The sequence below is a fragment of the Taudactylus pleione genome, unplaced genomic scaffold, assembly GCF_031769625.1.
Source record: "Taudactylus pleione unplaced genomic scaffold, aTauple2 ptg001497l, whole genome shotgun sequence".
Classification (NCBI taxonomy): Eukaryota; Metazoa; Chordata; class Amphibia; order Anura; family Myobatrachidae; genus Taudactylus; species Taudactylus pleione.
In genome coordinates, this window is record NW_028285895.1 from 333,833 (window position 1) to 358,522 (window position 24,690).

At 42.6% G+C, this 24,690-nt stretch overlaps 1 protein-coding gene across 1 annotated transcript in view; it reads right to left on the reverse strand.

Moving 5' to 3' along the window:
* LOC148442463 (cytosolic phospholipase A2 zeta-like) overlaps positions 1 to 24,690 on the reverse strand; it is a 106,006-nt gene that overhangs the window by 26,295 nt on the left and 55,021 nt on the right. Inside the window, 8 exon segments of the mRNA XM_088463918.1 lie at positions 78 to 300; positions 389 to 427; positions 1,030 to 1,127; positions 5,826 to 5,961; positions 6,388 to 6,422; positions 6,519 to 6,632; positions 6,722 to 6,888; positions 15,867 to 15,924. Of these exon segments, the coding sequence (XP_088320044.1) occupies positions 78 to 300; positions 389 to 427; positions 1,030 to 1,127; positions 5,826 to 5,961; positions 6,388 to 6,422; positions 6,519 to 6,632; positions 6,722 to 6,888; positions 15,867 to 15,924 (870 nt within the window).

Genomic DNA, 24,690 nt, shown 5'->3' on the forward strand with positions numbered 1-24,690 from the left:
ATCAAGGTTAAGACATTATAGATCATATGGTTCTACAAGGACAACTGTGATTGCCTCATTACAGATGTGTTCTGTACCTTCTGATGAAGAAAATATTCCAACACAAGGCCCCAGAGGTCACTGAAATTTACTTTGTGCCCATCCCTCTCCAAGGCCACCAGCTCTTGAGAGCAATACTTGATCCTCTCTGCTGAGAAGGCATGGGCCTTTCTAGATGTAACGGATTTCCTCATCTTCCTAATTGAATGCTTGAGATCCTCATGCGACCAGTTAGGTTCTTCATAAAAGGTGGACATGCACCTAGAGAGGAATTATACATTGTATAGGAAATACCCAGTGACTGTGCTGCAGAACCTAAGTATGCAGTTAGATTATTTTTGGATCATACCAAGTTGATCCAGATACCCCAGATATGTATGTGACACTGGGCCTGATTCAGAGCCGTTCGCTATTTGCGGTCGTTCGTTCAAAAACAAGGGGTGGCTATTCAAATGATCCGTTCGCAAATTGCAGTCTGTTCACACCTCTAAGTCTGAACGAGCGAGCAAAACATACGCTCGTTTATTTGTTAAAAACGCCCCCTGGCCGCTCGCACCATACGTCATGTCCGCTATTTATTAGATTAATCGAGTACATCGACCAGCGTATGAACTGCTCGCTATTCTTGTGGTTGGTTTTTGCTACCACAATCTTGCGAGCAGTTCTGGCTATAAAATAACCCAGTGACGTGGTCAATGACGCTGCTGTATTAATTATGCACACCCATAAAACGCCCGTTTTGACCTTTAAGCACGCCTGCGTTCTGATCTCCACTCCCCGTTTTCAAGCACCTTCCCCTGTTACCACCCACATACGCCTCATTCTGTCACTCAAAATAGCAGGCATTCGCTATATTGCGAGCACATGAATTTCGGCCGCACTGACTGGTTCGCGCATGCGTATAACGATCCGTACGCATGCGCAGATGTGCGAACATCGCTCGGAACGAGCGTACTGCCGCTAGCGAGTGGCTCTGAATGAGGGCCACTGTCCAGTAAGTTCAGATCTTGCAAGCCTTGTAAGCTACCATAGAATGACGTCATTGCTCGTATTCCACCTCCAGAACCCAGCACTGCCACCACAGGGACCTGGTAATAAAAACACTATGTTTAGACAATATATGCTGTGTCGGATCCCATGAACTGTATGTATTAAAGAGACTCAAACCCTATATTCTTTTTAATGTAATTACAATTATGTATTGTAATGTTATGGGATGTGTCATTTTAAAAGGTCTTATAATTTTTACAAGTTTGTAGACAAGTACATATACAGTATATATGTATCCATACTGTATACATATATACATACATACATATACGGAACACTTAGCCGGCACTCCCTCATGCTTTATACTGTTACTGCGTCCGGTGCCCTCCTCATTACCTCACACCAGCCGATGGAGGAAAAATATCAAACACTTGGCGGCACTCAAGACGACTTGAAAGAAGTACAGTAGACTCGCATTATGAAACAACGTTTCAGAACCTTTAGTACTTTCGTCAGGACAGAAACATTGATTCATAATACAAGTCTAAAGTACTTCTTTCAAGTCATCTTGAGTGCCGCCAAGTGTTTGAGATCATATAATAAATATATATTATGTATGTAAGTGTATAGGTGAAATATGTGTTTTGCAATCAAAACTTAAACCTGGGCTACCGATGTTGTATCTTGCAATAGCTGGGTCATTCCATGAAATATAGGACACAATACATGAAAATTAAATTGTATCACAGCAGATGCCAAGACATTTTCATATTTCTTTCTACTGATGAACTTAATGTAATTGTCACAGTGATTGTAGATCACAGGTTCTCAAAATCGGTCCTCAGGACCACAAAGTACATGTTTTCCAGGTCTCCTAGCAGAATCACAAGTGAAATAATTAGCCTCACTTGTGGATCTTTTAAAATGTCAGTGTGTAATGGCTACACCTGTGCACCTTCTGGGTGACCTGGAAAAAGTGAACTGTGTGGGGTCCTGAGGACCGAGTTTGAGAACCATTGCTTTAGATGATGTAGTTAATGTTGGTGACTGGCTCTATGTTGTATATGATGGAAAGAGTTACCAAGGTGAGATCAAGGACAGAGATTATGAATACTTAGTGAGCACTATGGAGCAAGCTGGCAGCAACTGGAAATGACCATCATCACCAGATGCAATATTTTATACAACTTCACAGTAAAGCTGGGTACACATTATGCGAAGTGTATCGGGCGATATGTCGGCCCGACAGGCCGACGTATCGTACCGCGGGTACACATTTCAGCGATCTAATGAACAACAAAACGATCCCTCGTTCCATCCTTTATTACAACTGGCCTCATGCGATATTGTCCTGTTGGTCGTGCAGAACGGCCGACCGGACAATGTCACATGCGACCACGGGAGCGCGCATATTGGCTATACACACTCAGCGAGGCGGCCGATATGTCCTTACGATTCGTCCGGAAACCGGATCAGGAAGATAAACAAGCCTACATTGAGTATTCCACGTGGATGCTACAGGTTTCAGCTCTTTGACTGGGGACAGAAATGTAAAGGGAGTCACATTGGTATGTTTAGTTAACATTCAGTTTTTTGTTTGTGTGTCAATCATAAGTTTAGTGTATAGTATAACAATCATATTGTAAAAAATTATTAGAAGAGCAGGTTTAAATATATATATATATATATAATATATGACCCAGCTGCAGTTTTGCATATTCACGCAATTGTGTCTCTTGTTTAGTGAATACAAATTGCACCTGCCTTTTGTTGCATAAAAACATCAGACACATGTAAACTTCTAGCTTAGAAGAATGAAAAACCGGGACCTGATTCAGAAGTGGACGCATAATATGCACTGCGCATGAGTCCTGATGGTTACCGCCAGGGGACACAGACCGGAATTTCATGGAGATCCATACAATTCCAATAGGGGTTCCTGGATGGTGGGCGTGCCAGTGTCAGGGACTGTGTCGGAAGACACAGTAACACTGGCGTTCATGTACCATTGGACGTTATGAGCAACCATAGGGTAGCTATAATGTCTGATGGTGCAGCAGATGTCCACTCAATGGTGTGACTATTTGCGCACCGCAGGGATTACAGCAGCAGCCGATGGGCGTTTCGGTAGACAGCCCATTGGCTGCATAATTAGCATAAATTCGCAGTAGCGGCCACAACAAAATTGTTAACAGGAGTCTCATTTGAACAGGAATCTTATTTAAAAGCGTCTGTTTTTTCTAATAAAATGACTACTTACATATCCCCTCTGAATTTGGGGATTATAGAGAAAGGACAGAAAAATAAAAAGAAAGCATCCAGGTTTAATGTTTTCTCGCTAGTCCAAACAAATGCATTATAAAGCTAAATATAATATGTAGCAGGCAAATTTAGAGGTTGTATAAATACTAGAATACAAGTACTGCATAAACAAGGCAGTGACACTGTGTGACATTTGGTTGGTTAAGGCCTCTTTGGTTGCACAGACTTATGCAAGACTTGTGATTGAGGCTGCAATTAAAATGTCTGAAAACAATTATTGAATATGACCTAAAATGTGTTTTCAAGCAGTGCAGGAGGTGGAGTCTATACAATTGCGATTGACAAACTGGAAAACAGATATCTAAATAGTTGAAAGAATTTGCCGCCCATTTCAGGGACAAACACAGAATTTCTAGAAGGGCTTTTCCAGATCGTTGATTTTAGAAAAATGAGCTTGCCACTTTCTATACTTGGTGCTTACACTGTTCTAGGCTCTTAAAGGAAGTGCACTTGTGACATAAATCCTCTATATAATTATGTGCACCTCTGTCTTCCCATCTCTTTTTTGCCTTACCCTCCCTCCCACCACCATGGATGTGCAATGTTTGTCCTTTCACACTCCCCCTTTGTGTGCATCTTCTTTTAACCCTATCAAACCTACCTTATCCTACAATTTGCCCACACCACCCACTTTCCTCTGTGCCCCTCTCACCCCACTTTTATTCTTGCCCTAAATCTTCCCACGCATTCCCCTTCTTCCACGGTTGTCCTCTTTACCCCCCTAGCTTCCCCCTCCTCATCTGCCGGCTGCCGATCAGTAGTGACCGTGAAGAACCTAAGGATGGCAGGCATGAATACTCTACTGGTTCTAATAATTTCTGCCTCATAACCCTGCTATTGCCACTGGTGTAAGATGCACCTACTTTCACCAATGGAGGCCTCCCTGAGCTGTACAAGTATTGTAGTATTATTTCTACCCCTGCAATGCTTATGCTGTTAACAGAAACATCATTTAACGATTTAAAACCATAATTTAAATGCATAAAGTTTATTTTTTATAACTTTTAAAAACAAGTTATCTTTTTTTTTTTTGTAATCGATTTTTACTCTTTAATTGAAATGAAAGCCAAAATAAAAGTCTGTAGTAACTTAGCCCATACTGCTTTTGGTCATGGTCACCGAAGCCAATAAGTAATGCTGAGCTGCCCCAGTAACACGTTTTGCTGCATTGAGGCCAGAAGGGTTTTTGCCCTATCACCACAAAGAGACAGGCCATGATAAATATAAACTGCATTTCTTGCCTTAAAATAATAAAAGACATCAAGCTCTCTGTCCATTTTGGTAGCGAATGTCAGTACATGGTGAGAAGGAAATAATCGGTACACCAGGTGCCATGGCTTCATGCTGCGCCTCGGCTTGTGCCATTTTTCTGTCTTTGTAAAGTGAATTCCAGTTGCCCTTCTGGAGCTTTTATAATATTGTTTTGTCATTAGCATTTAGTTAAATAGCTCTGGCTTTACAGTTACATATTATTAAATCTGTACGCTGGCCGGTGTTAGCGAGAGCATTACATGAAAGTGTGATAATATAAAACCTGCTTGTTTACACCTAATCAGTCATTTATATCCACCGTAAATACATGGCTAAGATAAGAGCCAAGCCTGTCAGCTGTACATATGTAACGAATATTAACAGAAAATGAGAACTATGGTCCAAAAACGTAGAAGCAGCCACAATCTGAGCACGGTCATCTAGGTTTATACCAAAATGCAGTGGTTGAAGTAGGCTTGATTATAAAAACGATTAATCTCCATTTATTTGCATTATCAATACCACAACATCTAAATTTCAATTGCTAATACATAATAAACAATTCCTTTGCAGTGCTGAGATATTTTACTTTCATACATTTTGTAGATATTTAGGGCGAGTTTCAATTAGCTGCGAGTTGCCTCAGGTGGCTCTTGCTGCGCCTATAACCGACAACTGCAGTGGCCGCTTTCTGCGCGCACCTCCATTGGCTGCGAGCAGAAGTCAGAACTGAGACACCGGAAGCCGCCCTGACAGCATCTCACAGCTAACTTAATGTTTTACTTCTTGTTACACATTTAAAAGCTAATTTTATTTATTAACTGTAGCTATAATGTGAGAACAGGTGTACAGCTGGGTACACAGTAAACAATGTGCGTAACCCTTGATCCGACGGGCGACACCACCCCGCTGATGGGCCGACATACCATGCCGCCGGTACACAGCCCGCTACATGGGGTCATCAGCCGCATCGTTAGGTTGGGCTGCATGTAGGACCAATCTGACAATGCAGCCGAAGACCCTATGGGAGTGCGCACCGCTCGACACAGAGCGTACACACTAAACGATTTTGACGATTTGTCGTTCTGGTCTGACGGAATCAGGCAAATCGTTAAAAAAAAAATCGCTAAGTGTGTACCCAGTCTTTAATCCAACACTGTAACCAGCTGTTAAAATAATAAATAATATTTTCTGATTTCTCGGTACACAATATAACATCCTACCTTATCAGCACTAGGTAGTCTATTCAGATCTAGGGCTTCTTTAAGGGATTGTGCAACAACTTCCTTCCTCTTTTCCAAAAAGTCTTGCTCTCCATTCGATAGTTCAAAACCAAGGCGAAGGTCAAGGTTCTCAATGCTAACAGTGGACACAAAGCAATAGACAGTAGGTGAAATCCACAGTAGTGTAATAAAATAACTCACTTCTGTACTAGCATACAAAAGGTAGGGAAGCTGAGGTCTAGGACCATTAGTCACGTGGGCAGCAACAGTATATTCAGTGCTTGCATTTTAATTAGGAGAAAGTGGAAAACTTTTGAAATATCCATAGCCAAGAAATATGGAGAAAGAAAAAAATATATTGAGAAGGAAAACAAATATTATAGTAGACTGGGTAATATTGTCCTCCCACTGATTCATAATTTGCCATTTATAGGTTTACCCTTGCGCTATTGAGATCTAATTACATTTGTTCATTGGATTTTTGGGAGAGCTTCAACCTTTTACTACTATTGATATTGTAACTGTTTCTTACTAATTTCATTTGCTCAAAAATACAACTGACCTCTCTTTTTTCATACTCATATTGATGAACTGGTCCTGTAAAAATAAAATTGATGGATATTTATGCATAATATAATATGGATCAAATTAATCTTTTTTGGTATAGTTTCCTAATGCTGAACGTCCTCTCACCTTGGACAGAGGGAGGTTGATGTCTATGTCCTGTCCACTAGGAAGTGATGAAATTGGTATGGTACCTTTACCCAAATAAAGGCTTTTTTTGTCGAGCTCAGGAGCCAAATCATCCTTAAAGAAACCATTAAAAAGTCTCAACATGTGTGTGACTCACAGATTACATTGTAGGAGTTAAAGTGAGGTTCTTTGTAGTCACTGACCTGCCCTACTCGCAAAGTTCTCTGCAGGCAAACATCTGTATGTGGACTCATGTCACGGTCAGCATGGAATACAAAGGGAGCGCTGACTTCCTGGGAGCGTGACGGTGTTAAGGAGACGCATGTTTGCTTCTCATAGGAACCAGGCACAGACAACTTCACCAGATTCCCTGAAGAGTTGCATACTAAATATGATACCACTGGTAGAGTTCATCAAAAGCAATGCATAGATTTGACTGAGAGAACGGACTATAAAATAAGATTATATAATACAGTACAGTTATGTCTGGAAAGGTAAGAAATAATAACAGCATTGAAGATTGCTCACGGAAGTGTACGACTATTGACCTGAAACCAAAAGTTATTATTCAAACTATGTAGCTTGACAAACTATGTCATTCTTTGCATGTTCAATGGGCTCCACAACTTCCACAGTAAAGACCATTGTGAGGGAGTAGGTTGGTATAATTGAATATGTTCATCATCTTTACAATATATATTGGTAACTATGTTCAAGTGTCACCTAATATATGGAACAACAGCGAGAGAGACACGTAATACAAAGTCTTATTATTATCTATATTAAAAAAAGTTTTTAAGCCTTTTTAAAGAGTTGCATGTGAAACATGGGAAAGTCTAGTTTAGTATCCATTGATAGTTTAATTGTGAAAATTCTCTCAATGGGCCTGATTGTGAAATGGGAGCAAAGTCAGATTTAGGGGCCTATTTATCAACGAGTTTTATTGTACATAACGAGTGATCACGAGGCAGTAAGGTAGGGAAAGTTAGAGGCCGGCTATATGGACTTTTAACATCGGGACATTGCTGTTTGAATTATCCACTCCATCAATTGGTCTGAAAAGACTATAAACATCACTATTTTATGAATACATGATTATTTTAATAGAAACAACAAAGATAGATATGTGGACGTGTGCGCTATTCAGCTGCTGGTAGGTGGTATCAAAAACAAAAGTGTCCCCACACCTTCACCAAGATATAACATGCACAACAAAGGTATTGAAACCTCCTTTCTAGCGCTGACAATACATTACAATTGCAGATTCCCTCTGGGGTTTCTCCCAGGTAAGTCCCCACAGGATGTGTGAGGTTACTTTCAGTATAAATCCCCGGGTTGATACCCAAAAATAAGGGGAAATGGTACATATAGTGAAGTACAATTTATTACATATAAACAAACAGATATAAAATTAAATATAAGATTAAACACAGGAAAAATGGCATCCAAAAATAGAGAGAGAACAGAGTATCCCCAATTGGCTGAAAAGGCTGCAATTACCGGCTGGATGTCTTTTGCAAAGTTCGTAGTAAACACAACCCCGTGTGATGTCCGGAATCTCTCACTGGTTGTCTGCTTTACTCTCCTCTGCCGGATCACGTGCTGCCTGCCTCTGAGCGGTGACTCCGTCTCCTCGTACACCAACGCGTTTCTACCCCGTGCTGGGGTCTTTTTCAAGGTGGTAGCGGATGCCTTCATGCTTTCTCATCTCCCTTAAATACTCTATCTAATCATATGGACACGGGCACAGCTGATCCCTAGACAGAGGCCGAACTACATGTCCCATGATCCTTTGCTGTGTCCGGCCAATGAAATGTCTAAAAGGTCCTAGTATATCCGGTATCCTTAGTGATCACGATGTATTTAACTTCCCAAGGGCAGATCCTTGTTGTCTCACTTCCGTTTTCGTTGTCATGGAAATAATAAACAAAGAACTCCTCCGTGTTTATTGTATTTCTTTCAATAACTCACTAGTATTTGTGGATTACACATGGATTCCGCCCTTGGTGGCATATCTTACATATCTTTAATAAATAAAAATAAAATCAATTAATATACTGAATTAAAAAAACTTGAATCCGTCCTACTTAAGGAAAATCGGATCTGGTGGGAAACGGTAACACTGGAGAAATATATTGCCCACCAGATTATCCCTAAAGGTTTAGTTATACATAAATCAGCCTCCTTTTCATCAGCAAGTGAAAATTTTAAATTAAAATGGGAGAGTATTTTACAAACTTGCTCTTTTTCCCTCATAAATGTAATTATTAGTGATAGATGGGAAGATCTAAAGAAATTAGAAGAAGAGATCTCTTCATATAGAGAATTGATCACTCCATTTGCAGACACAATGGAATATAAGGATCTTGATAAGAGAATAGAAAATAGTCTGAGGAAAAATGAAAAAATTCTAGTAGACCGAAAAATTAAAAAGTTCAATAGAGATAGAGGAATTTCCACTCCGACTATTAATATAGATTCGGCTAATAAAAAAGAAACACTGAGGTTTGCAACAAATAATATCAAACCCAAAACCAATAGGCCCTATATCCATAGGTACAGACCAGTAAGAGGAATCAGGGGCGAGGAAGAGGATAGGAATAAAGGGAGTATGAATGAAGAGTCTGTCCATCTAGATAGATGGAAAAATAGGAAAATTCCAGGAAACAAATGGGGTAATAAACCTTATTTTAGAAAGACAGACAAAAATGAGCAATCCACTCCCATTTGGAGAAATAGGGGTAGAAATTTAAGGTGGGAACCAACACAATATCCACAAAAATTTAGATCTAATTATAATGCTGAAAATTATCTTCCAACAAGAAATAGATATCAACAGCTTGCAGAGGAGTATGAATCTCCCTCTTCCCCCACTTTTTTATCTCGGGAGAGAGGGAAATATTCCCAAAGATAAACCCCCCCCCCAACCTGTCTCAAATACATGAGAAAACAGGGATGTAGAGGGGGGAAGAAGAAGAAAAAAATTGATTGTAGGAAGAGAAAAAGAACTGTGAAAAAACAAAAAGAAACCCCTGTTGCAACATATCCAAATGATCCAAATGGGGGGAAAGTTAAGATTTTTAATCTAAGCACCCACATTCTGTCTTTAGAGGAAACAAAGGTTTTGGAAAAAGGTTTAAAATATGCCCCCTCAGTTCCATTGAACAAATTCACAACATTTGTGGATTTAAATAAATTTATAAGAAAATTGACCATTAAAAGGTTCTTTTTAGCTAAAGATGGGAATTTGGATCTGGAAGATAAGAATAGTGAGACCCCTTTCAAACCTAAGTCCATCTTTAATCCTACAAATATGAAAGGAAATTTTGTGGACACGTTTTACAATATGGTATATGATGATATCATTAAGATGGAAACAAAAGAAATGAAGCACAATTTAACATATAAGGAACGACAGGCGTTAAAATCCTTGAAATTAAATACAGAAATAGTAATAAAACCCGCCGACAAAGGCGGCGGGGTTGTAATTTTAGATAGAGAAATGTATGAAGGAGAAGTTCTAAAACAGCTGGAAGATAGAGGCATATATCATATATTAAGAACGGACCCCACTACTGGAATCCTAGAAAAACTCAGAGAGATGTTAGATAAATATAATAATAATGGTGCTATAACGGAAAAAGAACTACTGTTCTTATTTAACCCTCAACCAGTGATTCCGGTCATTTATGTATTACCGAAAATACATAAAAACCCGATACATCCACCGGGGAGACCCATTGTCTCTGGAATCGACTCAGTGACAGCTAATCTGTCAGAATACATTGACTATTACCTGCAACCAATAGTTTTAAAAAACAAATCCCGTTTAAAGGATTTTTTAAATCTTTTAACAACATTGACATGGGAAGAAGGTCTGATCATGGTGACAGCTGACGTTCGATCACTGTACACCATCATTGATCATCAGGATGGAATTAATGCCATCACTAAGAGTCTAGAGAACAGTGATGTGGATCAGACCTTACAGCATTTCATTGTAGATGGAGTCCGTTTTATTCTAACTAATAATTACTTTGTTTTTAAAGACGTCTTTTATCTACAGAAGGTCGGGACTGCGATGGGCACCAGGTTCGCTCCGAGTTATGCGAATATTTTTATGGGACAGTGGGAGAATAATTTTATCTGGGACCACAACCCATACGGAGTGAACCTGGTGTCCTGGTCTAGATATATAGACGACGTCTTTTTTATCTGGAAAGGGGACAGTATTCTTTTAAATGAATTTTTCAATTATTTAAATACTAATTTATTACATATACAGTTTACCTTCTCCAGCAGTGAAACAACAGTTAATTTTTTGGATATTACTGTTTTTATTCTCAACAATACCATACAAACTAAAAATTTCGCTAAGCCTACGGATTCCCATGCTTACATCCGAGCAGACAGTTGCCATCACTCCATTTGGCTTAATTCAATCCCAGGAGGCCAATTGAGGAGGTTGAAACGCAACTGCACACAGGCGGATGTATATGATATTCAGGCCAAGGAGATGTATGATAAGTTTGTGGCATCTGGATATTCAGAAAAGGGAGTGGGCAAAGCACTAGAAAAAATAAAAGATGTTCCAAGAGAGAATTTGTTGAGGAATAATAACAAAGAAAGAAACAAATCCACTAATTTTGAATGGGCATTTGTATCTTCTTATAATAGCCAATATAAAAATATAGAGAAGTCTCTATATAAACATTGGGAGATTTTGCAAAAAGATCCAATAATTGGCACCCATTTACCACATAAACCTAGATGTATATATAGGAGAGCACCCAACATAGGCAACAGCTTAGTTAGAAGTGCTCTTCCACGGGTAGATACCCCAGTAAATAAAAGCAAAGGTTTTTTTAGATGTGGATCGTGCATAGGTTGTAGAGAAATAAAGGGAGATGGACAAAAGAAAACCATTGAAGCAGTAATTCATAAATACAATTATAAAATAACAGACTTTATTACATGCAACACTAAAAGCGTAGTATATGCAATAGAATGTAGTTGCAAGTTGTATTATATTGGGAGAACCTCCAGACCCTTGAAGACACGTATTGCTGAGCATCTCAGAAATATTAAAAAGGGTCTAGAAACCCATGCTCTGTCAAACCATTTTAAAACCTGTCATAACAGTAATGTGTCAGCCATTAAAAGATTCATAGGACTACAAAATGTAAAGGGTCACTGGCGAAGGAGGGATCTGGCCAATCAATTAGCCCAAGCAGAAATGAAGGATATTTTCAGATGTGGGACGTTGATACCTGGGGGGCTAAATCTAGACTTTGAAGTAAAATGGTTCATTTAACGTGGCACTGCTCTAATCTAGTCTATTGCACTTTTTCATTGCACGCGGTTTGGGTATAACTATTTTCCATTGAAGTATTTTTTTTTTTTTTTTAATTCAGTGTATTAATTGATTTTTTTAATTCAGTATATTAATTGATTTTATTTTTATTTATTAAAGATATGTAAGATATGCCACCAAGGGCGGAATCCATGTGTAATCCACAAATACTAGTGAGTTATTGAAAGAAATACAATAAACACGGAGGAGTTCTTTGTTTATTATTTCCATGACAACGAAAACGGAAGTGAGACAACAAGGATCTGCCCTTGGGAAGTTAAATACATCGTGATCACTAAGGATACCGGATATACTAGGACCTTTTAGACATTTCATTGGCCGGACACAGCAAAGGATCATGGGACATGTAGTTCGGCCTCTGTCTAGGGATCAGCTGTGCCCGTGTCCATATGATTAGATAGAGTATTTAAGGGAGATGAGAAAGCATAAAGGCATCCGCTACCACCTTGAAAAAGACCCCAGCACGGGGTAGAAACGCGTTGGTGTACGAGGAGACGGAGTCACCGCTCAGAGGCAGGCAGCACGTGATCCGGCAGAGGAGAGTAAAGCAGACAACCAGTGAGAGATTCCGGACATCACACGGGGTTGTGTTTACTACGAACTTTGCAAAAGACATCCAGCCGGTAATTGCAGCCTTTTCAGCCAATTGGGGATACTCTGTTCTCTCTCTATTTTTGGATGCCATTTTTCCTGTGTTTAATCTTATATTTAATTTTATATCTGTTTGTTTATATGTAATACATTGTGCTTCACTATATGTACCATTTCCCCTTATTTTTGGGTATCAACCCGGGGATTTATACTGAAAGTAACCTCACACATCCTGTGGGGACTTACCTGGGAGAAACCCCAGAGGGAATCTGCAATTGTAATGTATTGTCAGCGCTAGAAAGGAGATTATTTTAATAGTGTTTACAGGGCCCAGATCCCATTTTGAGGTGGAGTCATTGCTATGTTACGATTGATATCCATAGAAATAGCTATATTTATAGCTTAAATTTGGATATTTTTTAAAGTCTGTCTTTTCTTTTAATTTAATGCAAGCGCTTGGTTTTTAAGTTTTGTGGTTATGTATGGTTCATACTGAGCAGCTATATACATATACAAAGCGCAGCACACACATATTGTATTTTAGAGTGATAAAACTTGATGCGTATGATAAATGGTGCTCCAGCCAATCAGCTCCCAACTGTCATTTTTCAAACAGAAGACAGTTAGGAGCTGACTGGCTGGAGCACCATTTATCATACGCATCAAGTTTTATCACTCATTGTATACGAAAAAAAATTGTTGATAAATAGGCCCCTTACTACCTTACGATAACGCGAGAATCCGTACTGCTAAAGCGAGTATCCATGCGGCTTCAAGCAGGAAGCCGCACAGCCCACTGTGTTTCCGTGCAGAGCTGAAACTGTCTGCATCAACATCGACTCTTGTACTAGCCCCATGCCGAGAAACAGGCGTTTTGTCTCCTGACACAACTAATAGCACAGAAATCTAGCTACACGTCTACGACATTCCCATGACACTCACACAAGGCAGATCTCTCGAGTGTGACCGTAGCGTTGCCACCCAGTTGCCGTCCTGAAACGCCCATTTCACACAAAGAGAACTAGCCAAGATCCATCTGACTCAGAATCGGACAGGGAGGCACAAAAATGCGTAAATTTGTTACTGTTACTTGCGTCCGTGTAAGGAGCTGTATCTGACTCACAATCAGGCTCATTGTGCGGTGAGGCTTCCGATGCAGATTATTATCCTTACCGAAAATGCACATTTTGGACAAGTGTTTACTGTTGTACTGGATTAATGTTCTGGAAATAAAATGCCAAGACAATCCAGAACCCATTAAGCAGAACATCCAGTACATTTCCATACAAGCTGCCGAGTCTGGGCAACATTAACCTGGCGTGAAGATTGGTTCAGTAACTGCTTTAGTCCTAAAGTGCGAAATTACTGCAGATATAAGAGTGTATAACTTTTAAAATGATAATTGTGTTTCACCATGCTCCTGGTCACCCACCAACTCATGTTCATCAGGATGTAAGTATCGTCTACCTATCACAACTTGCCCCTGGACCAAGACTAATGCTACTTCTTAGGCTGCTCATCTTAATGCTGAAGGAGACTGTAATATTACTCTGATTGACTTTTGGAGGAGCTACAATAGCTATCTAGTTATTGAGAATTAAGGAAAATATAAGTCCAAATTGTCTGAATGAGGTCTACAAAATGTGTTCTCGATTTATAAATTACAAAGAGTAAACCCTATGAGGCCTTGACAAATCAAAAGATTGCACATCTTAACTAAGTACTAGGGGTATATTTACGTGCGGGTTTTTAGAAGTGGAAATGCTGCCCATAGCCAGGGCCGCCATCAGGGGGGGGTCTGCCGGGCCTGGAGTCCCGAGCCCGGGAGAGAGCGGGGGCCCAGTGACAGCAGAGCAAAAGATAAGAATTGGGCTTTGGCAGCCGGGGAGAAACAGCGCCGCCGATGGTATTTGAAATATGGCACCATCCGCGAGCATTTACAGCTCGCAGACCGGCAGCCAATCAGGAGTGGCCGCTCCTGATTGGCTGCTGGTACGCGAGCTGTGATTGGCTCGCGGCCAACGCCATATTTGAAATACCGCCGGCAGAGCTGTTTCTCTCTGGCTGCCGTTATATATCTGCACCGCTGTCTCCCGAGCCCGCTGAAGAAACCAGGTAGGAATCGGAGTCCCTGCCCTATGCCCCTCCACCTAGTGCAGCCTGCCTTCCCTACCATAACCCCCTACTCCAGTTAGCCTTCTCTGCCCTGTGCCCCCACCCCTCAGTGCAGCCAGTCTTTCCTGCCCTGTGCTCCCCCTAATCAAGCCAGCCTTCCTTTCCCTGTGCTCCCCCTAATCAAGCCAGCCTTCCTTTCCCTGTGCTCACCCTAAACCAGCCATCCTTCCCTGCCCTGTGCCCCCCTAATCCAGCCAGTCTTCTCTGCCCTGTCCCCCCTAGTCCAGCCAGCATTCCCTGCCCTGTGCCTCCCCCCTAGTACACCTAGCTTTCCCTGCCATGCCCTTCTCTAGTCCAGCCAGCTTTCCATGCCCTGTGCCCCCCCCAATTAAGGTCCAGCCTTCCCTGCCCTGTGCACCCCCAGTCCAGCCTTCTCTGTGCCCTCCCAGTCCAGGCTTCCCAGCCCTGTGTCCCCATGTCCATCCTTCATTCCCGACCTCAAACGTTGAGAATTTTTAAACTAGTTTACTCACCAATTGACGTCCCACCCCCCAGTGTAACTCCACCCACATTATACACAGCTCCTCCCACCTCTGCGCTATCCCCCAGGGGGGCCCTGCCTATTTTGTCGGTACCGGACCCCACGATTTCTGATGGCAGCCCTGCCCATAGCAACCAGATTCTAGATATTATCTATTAGAAGGTGATAGATAAATGTTAAGTAGAATCTGATTGGTTGCTATGGGCAGCATCTCTAAAACCCGCACTTTAGCAAATACGTTCATGAGAGTACCTTATTGAGTCTTATGGAGAAGAACTTGGAGGCAGATAAAATGGCTTAGGAGCCAGATTACCCAAGGGAACCGGCCCAATATTTTACAACCAAGGAAATGACAATGACATATTTTGTAAAAAAAAACAAAAACAACTATCTAATCATTACTTGACAAATTCGTAAGTGGAATAAGCAATACCTATACATTCTAATGGTCAACTGCCACCTCCCCAGCACCCGCAGGCCACCCTGCCACCTACTCAGCACCTGCAGGCCACTCTGCCACCTCCTCAGCACCCGCAGGCTAGTCTGCCATCTCCGCATTGAATAGGTCCGGGCTGTCAGTTAACTGAGGGGTAAACCCCAAGTCTAATTGGATATGCCCCAGAATGCTAATGGTCAAAGTATCTCAGAACATCAATCTGGTCTCAAATTAGACAAAAAGTTTCGAAGAAAATGCTTCAACCATAATTACTGTATCACAAATTCCTACCTGTCTCCTTATTTTCTCCATTGTTGATCCTTCCTTCAATACATACACATGGATGAGCCTGAGTTTGTGAAAGTAAAGAGACACCACTAATTAAATAAATCATGCATTCACATAATAAAGGTAGAGCAGTGGTCAGTGAACAGGGGTAAATTACCCCACATGGGGTAAAAATGAAATTCCTGGGAGTAATGGATGGACAGCCGGGCATGCATATGAATCATTCTATAATATAGAATGATTCATATGCATGCCCGGCTGTGCCGCAGGGAGGCTCTAAGCCGGACACCCGCTGAGATGTTATTACCAGCGGGCGCCCGGCTCCTTCCCTGTAGCGCCGCGTTAGCAGGAGGCTGGAGTTTTCTTCTGAACTCCAGCTTCCGGCTCTCTCCATGCGCACTATGGGAGAGACGTCATGATATCTCTCCCATAGTTCTGAGGACCAGCCGGGCGTACAGGACGGCGGCGAATGCAGGAGCGGGGATTAAGGTAAGTGTTTTTTTTTTTTTTGTACAAGCGGCACTACAGGGGCATTATATGGGGGCACTACTACAGGGGCATTATATGGGGGCACTACTACAGGGGCATAACTATGGGGGCACTACTACAGGGGCATTATATGGGGGCACTACTATATGATTTCCTTCCTTTCAAATCAAGGGGGTAACGTCGGCGTATCTAAATATATTTTGGGGTAAAAGGTAAAAAAAGTTCCCTGACCCCTGAGGTAGAGGGTCACATGGAGAACATAGCACAATGTGTAACAACATAGCACAAGACATGCAATATGGCACAGCACAACTATTATCTTCAGCTATTGGGTGACAGGCTTATTATATAGTCACAAACATATTCAATAATTATTTATTTATTATACTAAGGTACATCTGCAGCTGTTTTCTTTTCAATTTAAAGTTTGTTTCTGGAGACACAGGGAGCCAAAGTGATACAGCAGATGTGTAGCAGTGACAGAGGACGATTAAGCTGGCCATACATCAGACCAACTTTCCTCCAACCATCCAACTGACCAACGGTCCAACTAAAACAGTGCCCAACACACCTAACCAACTTTTTCAACAGACCAGCCAACCAGCCAACTTTTTCAGTACACCAGCAAACCTCTCTCCAACTTCTGAGGTCAAGTAGTCTGACAGGTTCTGCCTACTTCTGCATGATTTGAATACATTGTTGTTGTTTTTCTAATAGAATTTTTTTTTGGCATGTCTATTTATTATTTTAAATTCTTAAACTGTTTGGGGGAGCGGACATGTTTTGCGGGAGCTCCAGCTGCCAGTCTCCATCCACAGCACACAGGGAGCCCGTTTGTACTGCTACACCTGTGGGCACCGTTGCCCACGTGCACGCACTGTGGGGTCCTCTCCCAGCCAGTTGCCGACCTCCAGATGCCCGTTCTCCAATAAGGCCTACCTCGGGACCTGAAGCTGTGCTGCCACCGCTCGTCATTTCCTCCTTTTCCCACCTCCTCCTGCTGACCAGCGGTCCTTCTCCTGCCACTGGACTTACGGCTGCTTCCAAGACCAGGTTGGTGGGTCCCCCTCTGCCCTGCCCAGTGGCGCTAGGCTCTGGGCAGCTGCCATCATGGATTAGGTTCTGTAAGAGCAGTGTTGTTCCACACAATCCCCTGGGACTCGGAGTGTGGCTGAAGTAACCGGGGTTGAATTCAGAACCCGTTCTGCTTCCTCTGATTAAGGATCCCCAGGAACTCCCTCACTTATCTGCTATTCCCCCCTTCTGCTGCTGCTGGACGGTGGTACCATATTATTATACAGATTGGACAGAGGGAGGGAGAGTTGCTGTCTCCAGAGTGTACTCCTGGCTCCATTGCCCACTTTTTTTCTTGCCTTCCTATATTTGTGTGTGTCCTGCTATCTCTCTGGGACAACCCTGGAGGCTTTTGCTGACTGCTCCCTGCATTGTGCCATCTTGTTGCCTGCTACTGTATGTTCAGTGCTGTTGCTGGTGGTGTTCGTGGGCCGTATCTACAGTATATTGGACTAAATACGTTGCGGGAGAAGGGGTGTGCTGATCCTGGGGGAGGGGAAAAATCACGGGAACATTTGTGTATATATATATATATATATATATATATATATAGGGGACATGCAGCAGCAGGGCTGATCCAGCACCACCAATCTTCCTCCAGCTCCGCCGCCACAGCTGACAGGAATCCCGGGCTGACAGAGGCGTGATGGCCATGAGGATGGTGAAAAAGTAGGCGGACACTGTCGTTCAGTTGGGGGGAAAGTTGGTAACTTTCCCCCTACGCAAAAACAATTAGCAGGCAACTAGCTGGGAAAAAAAATCAAACATGTTTGATTTTCCCAACTAGTTGGATCGACCGTTTTTGCCCGTTTTGCAGCGTGTGGAAGCAAACGAGTGATTATCATTTGCTCCTATACACTGCCTGATTATCATTCCAACCAACCAACCAACTAGTAGGCTGGTTGGAATGCTATCATTCTGATGTATGGCCTGTCTTTGTGTGGAATTTAAGATAAATTGAAGCAAGACAAGATGGATGGGAAATTGCCAGATAGCAGGAGGTTGCAGTATTCAGGGCAGGAGATGATGAGAGAATGAATAATTGGTATAATCTTGTTTGGAAAACTGTGTATCCTGACTAAGGTTGAGATTGGCATGAGTGGAAGAAAGACTGGATGTGATGGATAAAGTACAGGGTGTGTCACCAAAGCAACAGGCTTGAGAGACAAAGGAAAAATATGTTACGGATAGTGTGGGAAATGTGAAGTTAGGTGGTGACCTTGGGAGGAAGGAAAATAATAAGTTTAGGTTTTAGAAATGTTGAACTTTAGGTAGCTTTGGGTCACCCATGTGTATATAGTAGGGATGTGCAGGCTCGGATAGGTTCGAGTTTGCACGTGGAGTTCGGATTTTTCCCTCCAAAAAAACGGAACTCAGAACGAGGCAAAACGTCATCTTACATGGACGAACATCATCATTCCTGGTCTTTTGTCCAGGAATGATGATGTTCGTCCATGTAAGATGACGTTTTGCCTCGTTCTGAGTTCCGTTTTTTTGGAGGGAAAAATCCGAACTCCACGTGCAAACTCGAACCTATCCGAGCCTGCACATCCCTAGTATATAGCAGTGAGAAAGTTGGTTATACAGATAGTACAGAAGTGGAGAGGTCAGAGGAGCAGTACATCTGTATGCCATCAGGGTTGAGGAGGTACTGGAGGCCAAATTAGAAAATTACTACAAAAGAAGGGGTGTACAGTGGAAAAGCAGAGGGCCAGGGCCAGAGGCAAGTGGGACTCCAACAGAGAGTGAGGGTGGAGGGGAAGATATACAAGAGACACTAAAAGTGTGATGCATTAGGTAGGATGTGAACCTGTAAAGAACTGTGCGACATAGGCCAAAGGAGTAAAAACTTTGCAGGAGAAGAGGGACTACCAAGAGAACGAGTATATATAATTAACCTTTAGATTTTGTGGTAAATCGATTATTGATCACTTATGTGAGCATAGTTTCAGTGGAATGTTGGGGGCAGAATCCTGACTGCAGACAGTCAATAAGGCAGTGAGAAAAGAAAAAGTGACTGGAGGCAAAGGGGAAGAGAGAAATAGGGTGGAAGTTGGAAAGTAAGGCAGGCTTGAGAGATATATTCTTTAGAATTCGAGAGATGGGATCTTTATTAAAGTAGGCTGGAAATTTGCTAGTGGAGAGCGACAGGTTATATAGGTGAGATAGATATGGCATTGCAGTGGGAGATGGAGCCGAGATGTTGGAAGGCAATAAGGTCCAGGGGGGCAAGTTGTAGGCAGTGATGATGCCATGAGTGCAAAGACTTTGGTTGCAGGAGAGATTGTAATATGAACTGTGAACTGGAGAGAATGTAGGGTGGACTTGTGACTACAGGAGAAAATTGGTGAAGTATGTAGAATTTGGCATGAGCAAATATCTTATCTAATGGTGTCAATTTTATCATGGGCTAAGACAAAAGAATCGGGAGAAGGGTGCAGGTGAATAGAGAAGCAAGTTAAAGATGTGGTGGGTGTCATAAACTTGGTGAATATTAAAGGAGGGAAGTAGTTGGCTTAGCAAGTGGAAGTCCAGTGTTGTAAAATGAAAGGATTAATTTATAGTTGAGGAAGTCGGTATAGAAACTCAGCAGTTCAGGGGCATTTTTGCAAGCGAAGGTCACCTGAGATTACATGTGGTGACAAAAGCTGTACTGCCTAGGGCTAAAAAGAGTGTTTTGTTGCAGAAAGAGGCAGTCTGATTATGGCAGGACAGGGCAGTCACAGGAGATAGTACTTTAGTGAATATGAAAAGTGACTTGGGTAAAGCATATTTAGGTGTTGCGGTGTGTGTGTGTGTGTGTGTGTGTGTGTGTGTGTGTGTGTGTGAATTTAGGTGCAGGAAAGGGAGGGTAAGCAGGTAAGGTGTGGTAGAAGGAAAAAAGGTTATGGTCGGAGAACAGGAAAGTCAAGTTGGATAAACTAGAGATGGAGCAGAAACAGGCAGAGACAAAGTCAAAGGAGTGTCTATAACAATGGAAACTGGAAATTTAGCATCAGATCAAAGGATAAATGAGCCAGCCAGCATAGTGGTCAAGGAATTTGGAAACTGAACCTGGGGGTGATAAATGACAGCAACCTGAAGTTGGAGAGGAGAACATAGACAGTATGGCTTTCCAAGAAAGGAAGACTGACGTTTCTGGGGATATGACGCAATTCAACTCTTAGCTCTACAGTATATTTGCTTTCAATTAGTTGCTCTCAGCAGTCTTCTGCAGAGTGAGGGTCTGAAAGAGGAGTTAGGGTGGATCCACAGAACATATCCATGGTAATTCTTTTTTGCACTATCATGGCAGCTTTTGCTCTGGTCTTTGTACCAAATTACTCAGTCAAGTCAGTGGTGGAGATCAACACTGCTAATTTTTAAAGGAGAGCAGTATTGGGTGTATAAGAAATGTGCTTGCTGCAGCTCTGCTCCAAAAATAAACCAATGTGAAAGCCCTCCATTAATAAATAGAAGTCTACGAATTGATACACTCATTACTAAATATGTAATTTAGGAGGCAACTATTGGTAAATATAAAAGTTTGGGAAGATTGACTTAAATAAAAAAATTGCCTGCTTTCATTCAATAACCTTCCAAAGAATGATATGGAATACAAAGAGCATTCCAAAGAGACTAGTATACAAATAGCATTCCAGGGAGACCGGTATACAAAACAAAGAGCATTCCAGAGAACACTATAAAATACAGAGAGCATTCCAGAGGGGCATTCCAGATGCCAGTTCAAATCCCGTCAGATCAAAATCCCGATGCCGGCACATAAGGATCTTTTACCCTCCCCTCTCCCCCCTAACCCCCCCTTGGGGGTATAAAACAGAGGGGAGGGGACTGCGCTCTACCACTGTAATCAGGTAAAATATTGGTAGCTGCTGTGTGTGGTGAGGGCACTACGTACCTCACTTAAAATATGCACCAATGAAAACCTAAACACTCGGCGCTTACCTTTACCTGATTCCTGTACCCCTTGGGGGTGCCTAACCCTAAGTCCCCCACCGTGGTGCCTAACCCTAACACCCCCTCCCCGCACCCTAAACCTAACCCTTCCAAGGGGGTGCCTAACCCTAACATCACCCCCAGTGTTTCCTAACCCCCCCTTCTCCTAGCCTAAACCTAACCATCCCAGGGGGGTACCTAACCCAAAGTCCCCCCGAGAGTGCCTAAACCTAACACGTCACAATGCCCGGCTAAACTTCGTTCGGTATGCCGGGCGTTGGGATTTTGATGTGGGGCTAATGATAGGCGTCGGAATTTAAACTCCTATCTTTAGTCCCATGCCGGGCTTTCAGTGTCGGGATTATGGCGGTCGGCATTTTGACCACCGGCATCCTAACTACAGCCCTTCCAGAGAACACTATAAAATACAGAGAGCATTCCAGAGACTACAATACAATATAGAGGGCATTCGAAAGAGATCGTCATGCAATACAGAAAGCATTCCAGAGACCAACATATAGTACAGAATAATAGAGCGTCAAAGAGACCAATATACAATACAGAGAATATTCCAGATGACGACATACAATACAGAGGGCAATTCAGAGACCACCATATAATAGAGAGCATTCCAGAGACTAACATACAATAGAGAGCTTTCGGAGACTATCCTGCAATATATGGAGCATCCAAGTGACAGATATAAAATCTCTAGAGCACACAAATGACCAAACAATACACAGTGCATCCCAGTGACTGCTATGCAATACAGAGAGCAGTCTTAGGTTTTGGGGTTAAGCAGCATGATCTTTAAAAATTATATTTTAAAAGGTTAAAAAAATTGCTTACTGGTTTCACATGCAATCCAGTATTTAAGGCAATTTGCAAGTTTTTTCTGTAGACACACAGATAGGCTGAGTCGGTCTTCATTGATCTTTACCTCTTTGTTTCCTCTTGCTGCGGTTTACTGGGCAACATATCCATAATTGCCACATGTCCATCCCTATGTTGAACCTGCAGACGGACCCCTGCCACCAGTCTTCCACCATGAAGTGCTCCAAATCCAGCGTGATATTCTCGCTCCGCCACACGGCCTTGGTGAACAGGAGGCACCTTCCATGGAAGTCAGCGCTGTTCTCGGACAGGGGCACCACAGTAAGGAAGCTCAAGAGGAAGCCCAGAAAATACAGGGTATATTGTGCGAAGAGGACATTGCTCATCGCCATGTTCGGCAGCCGGGGAGGGGGTGAGCATGGAGGCTGCGGAAATATGCACAGGTGCCACAGGCACATGCTGCTGATAATGCTTATGGTATCTGCAATACAAATCTCTCATCCATGAACATCCTGCCCTTCCCTGCACATCCCAGTGGCCGTGTCCCAGCCAGCTTCAGGGGGAATTGTGGTGACACTGGTGAGAAGCAGGGGGTTGTGGGTAGATGCAGAGGCCTGTCGTGAGATGCAGGGGCAGGGGTTAGAAGCAGGAGGCTACACACATACACATATATATCCCCATATTTTCATTGCAGTAGCCAACATGAAAAATAAATTAGAATAAAATATGGAATGGTGCAGTATATTAACTGAAACCAACCGAGCACATCAGAAAACCATAATAACATAAAAGAATATGACCCCATGTGCAGACTCACATGTCTGCCACACATTACTCTGAACCTACAATAATATATTGTATTATGATATGAAGGGGGGAGGAGCTGGATTAAAAATAAAAAGCTAATGCTGTGCTTTGAATGACAAGTGGTGAGGATATCCCAATGTCTCTATTCCCTCTCAGAGACTCTGCCCTTTCAGTTTTCATCCTCCCTATTCTCTGGCCCCTTCTCTACAGTGTCCCTATGGATTCCCCCACTGCAGGTGCCCCCCAGCCCACTGCTGTGTGTAAACTCCCCCCCCCCTATCCCGTTGTCAGCTTCGGTCTCCCCCCTGTGGCCTCTCTCCTTTCCCTACTGCTGTTTCCTGTCCCCATATTCTTTACCCAGCGCAGTGTCTGCCCTGTACCCCCCCCCCCTTCCCCCTGTACACTCTCCTCCCCTACTGCTTTCTTCCATGCACTGCATACTTTCCCAGTAGTGGTTTCCACTCCCTTCTTTCCCTCCGCCGCATCCTGCTGCGGCGATGGGGGGCACCATCACAGCAGCATCCCCCTCACCTGTCTCCTTCTGACTGTCTTCTGCCGTTGAGTCAAGTAGAAGCAGTGTAGCCACATGTGTGTGGTGCCCCAGAGCTCTCAGCTCCCGAAGTTCTGAGGCTCAGACACAGCAGGGAGGTATCTGAACAGAGCCCTCTGCTGGTAGCAGTGGCAGGGTTGGCATGCAAATCTTCACAGGCTGTCATGTAAACAGCAGCCTTGAAGATTATCGTGGGCTGTACGCCATCTCAGGAAAAAAAGCATTTTCGGAACTTTATGAATTTCATAATTTCTAATACTAAAGTATTGTGGAAATTATCAAGGCATATTTGAAATCAGGAGATATCTGCGATATCTCCTGCATTACATGACTGATGAATGGGTCCGATACTTAAAATTGTACAAAAGTAAGTGAAAATTTAATTTTTCACCTGCTTTTGTATAAATTAAGTGATGATGAATAGACCTCCAAAAGAGTTTTCATTAATGAGTACAGAGATGGAACTTTTCATTAGCCCCTATTTGATTTTAAGCCATTCTCCAGGGTCCAAGGACTCCCCCTATGTCCTTCACCCAGACCAGTTCATGAATTTCCTTGTCAGGTTAATTATGTGAAAGAAGACGACTGTAGAGGGTTGAGATCAAGGGCCTGATTCAGAGCCGCTCGCTATTTGCGGTCGTTCGTTCTAAAACAAGGGGTGGCTATTCAAATGAACCGTTTGCTCATTGCGGTCTGTTCACGCCTCTAAGTCTGAACGAGCGAGCAAAACTTGCGGGCAAAATTTTGAAAAATACGCCCCCTTGCCGCTCGCATCATACGTCATGTCCGCTATTTATTAGATTAATCGAGTACATCGAAAAGCGTATGAACTGCTCGCTATTCTTGTGGTTGGTTTTTTCAACCGCTATTTTGCGAGCAGTTCTGACTATAAAAAAACCAAGTGACGTGGTCAATGACGCTGCTGTATTAATTATGCACTCCCTTAAAACGCCCGTTTTGACCTTTAAGCACACCTGCGTTCTGAATTCCACTCCCCGTTTTCAAGCACCTTCCCCTGTTACCACCCACATACGCCTCCTCCTGTCACTCAAAATAGCAGGCATTCGCTATATAGCGAACTAACGATTTTCGGCCGCACTGACTGGTTTGATGGCCGAACATCGCTTGGAACGAGCG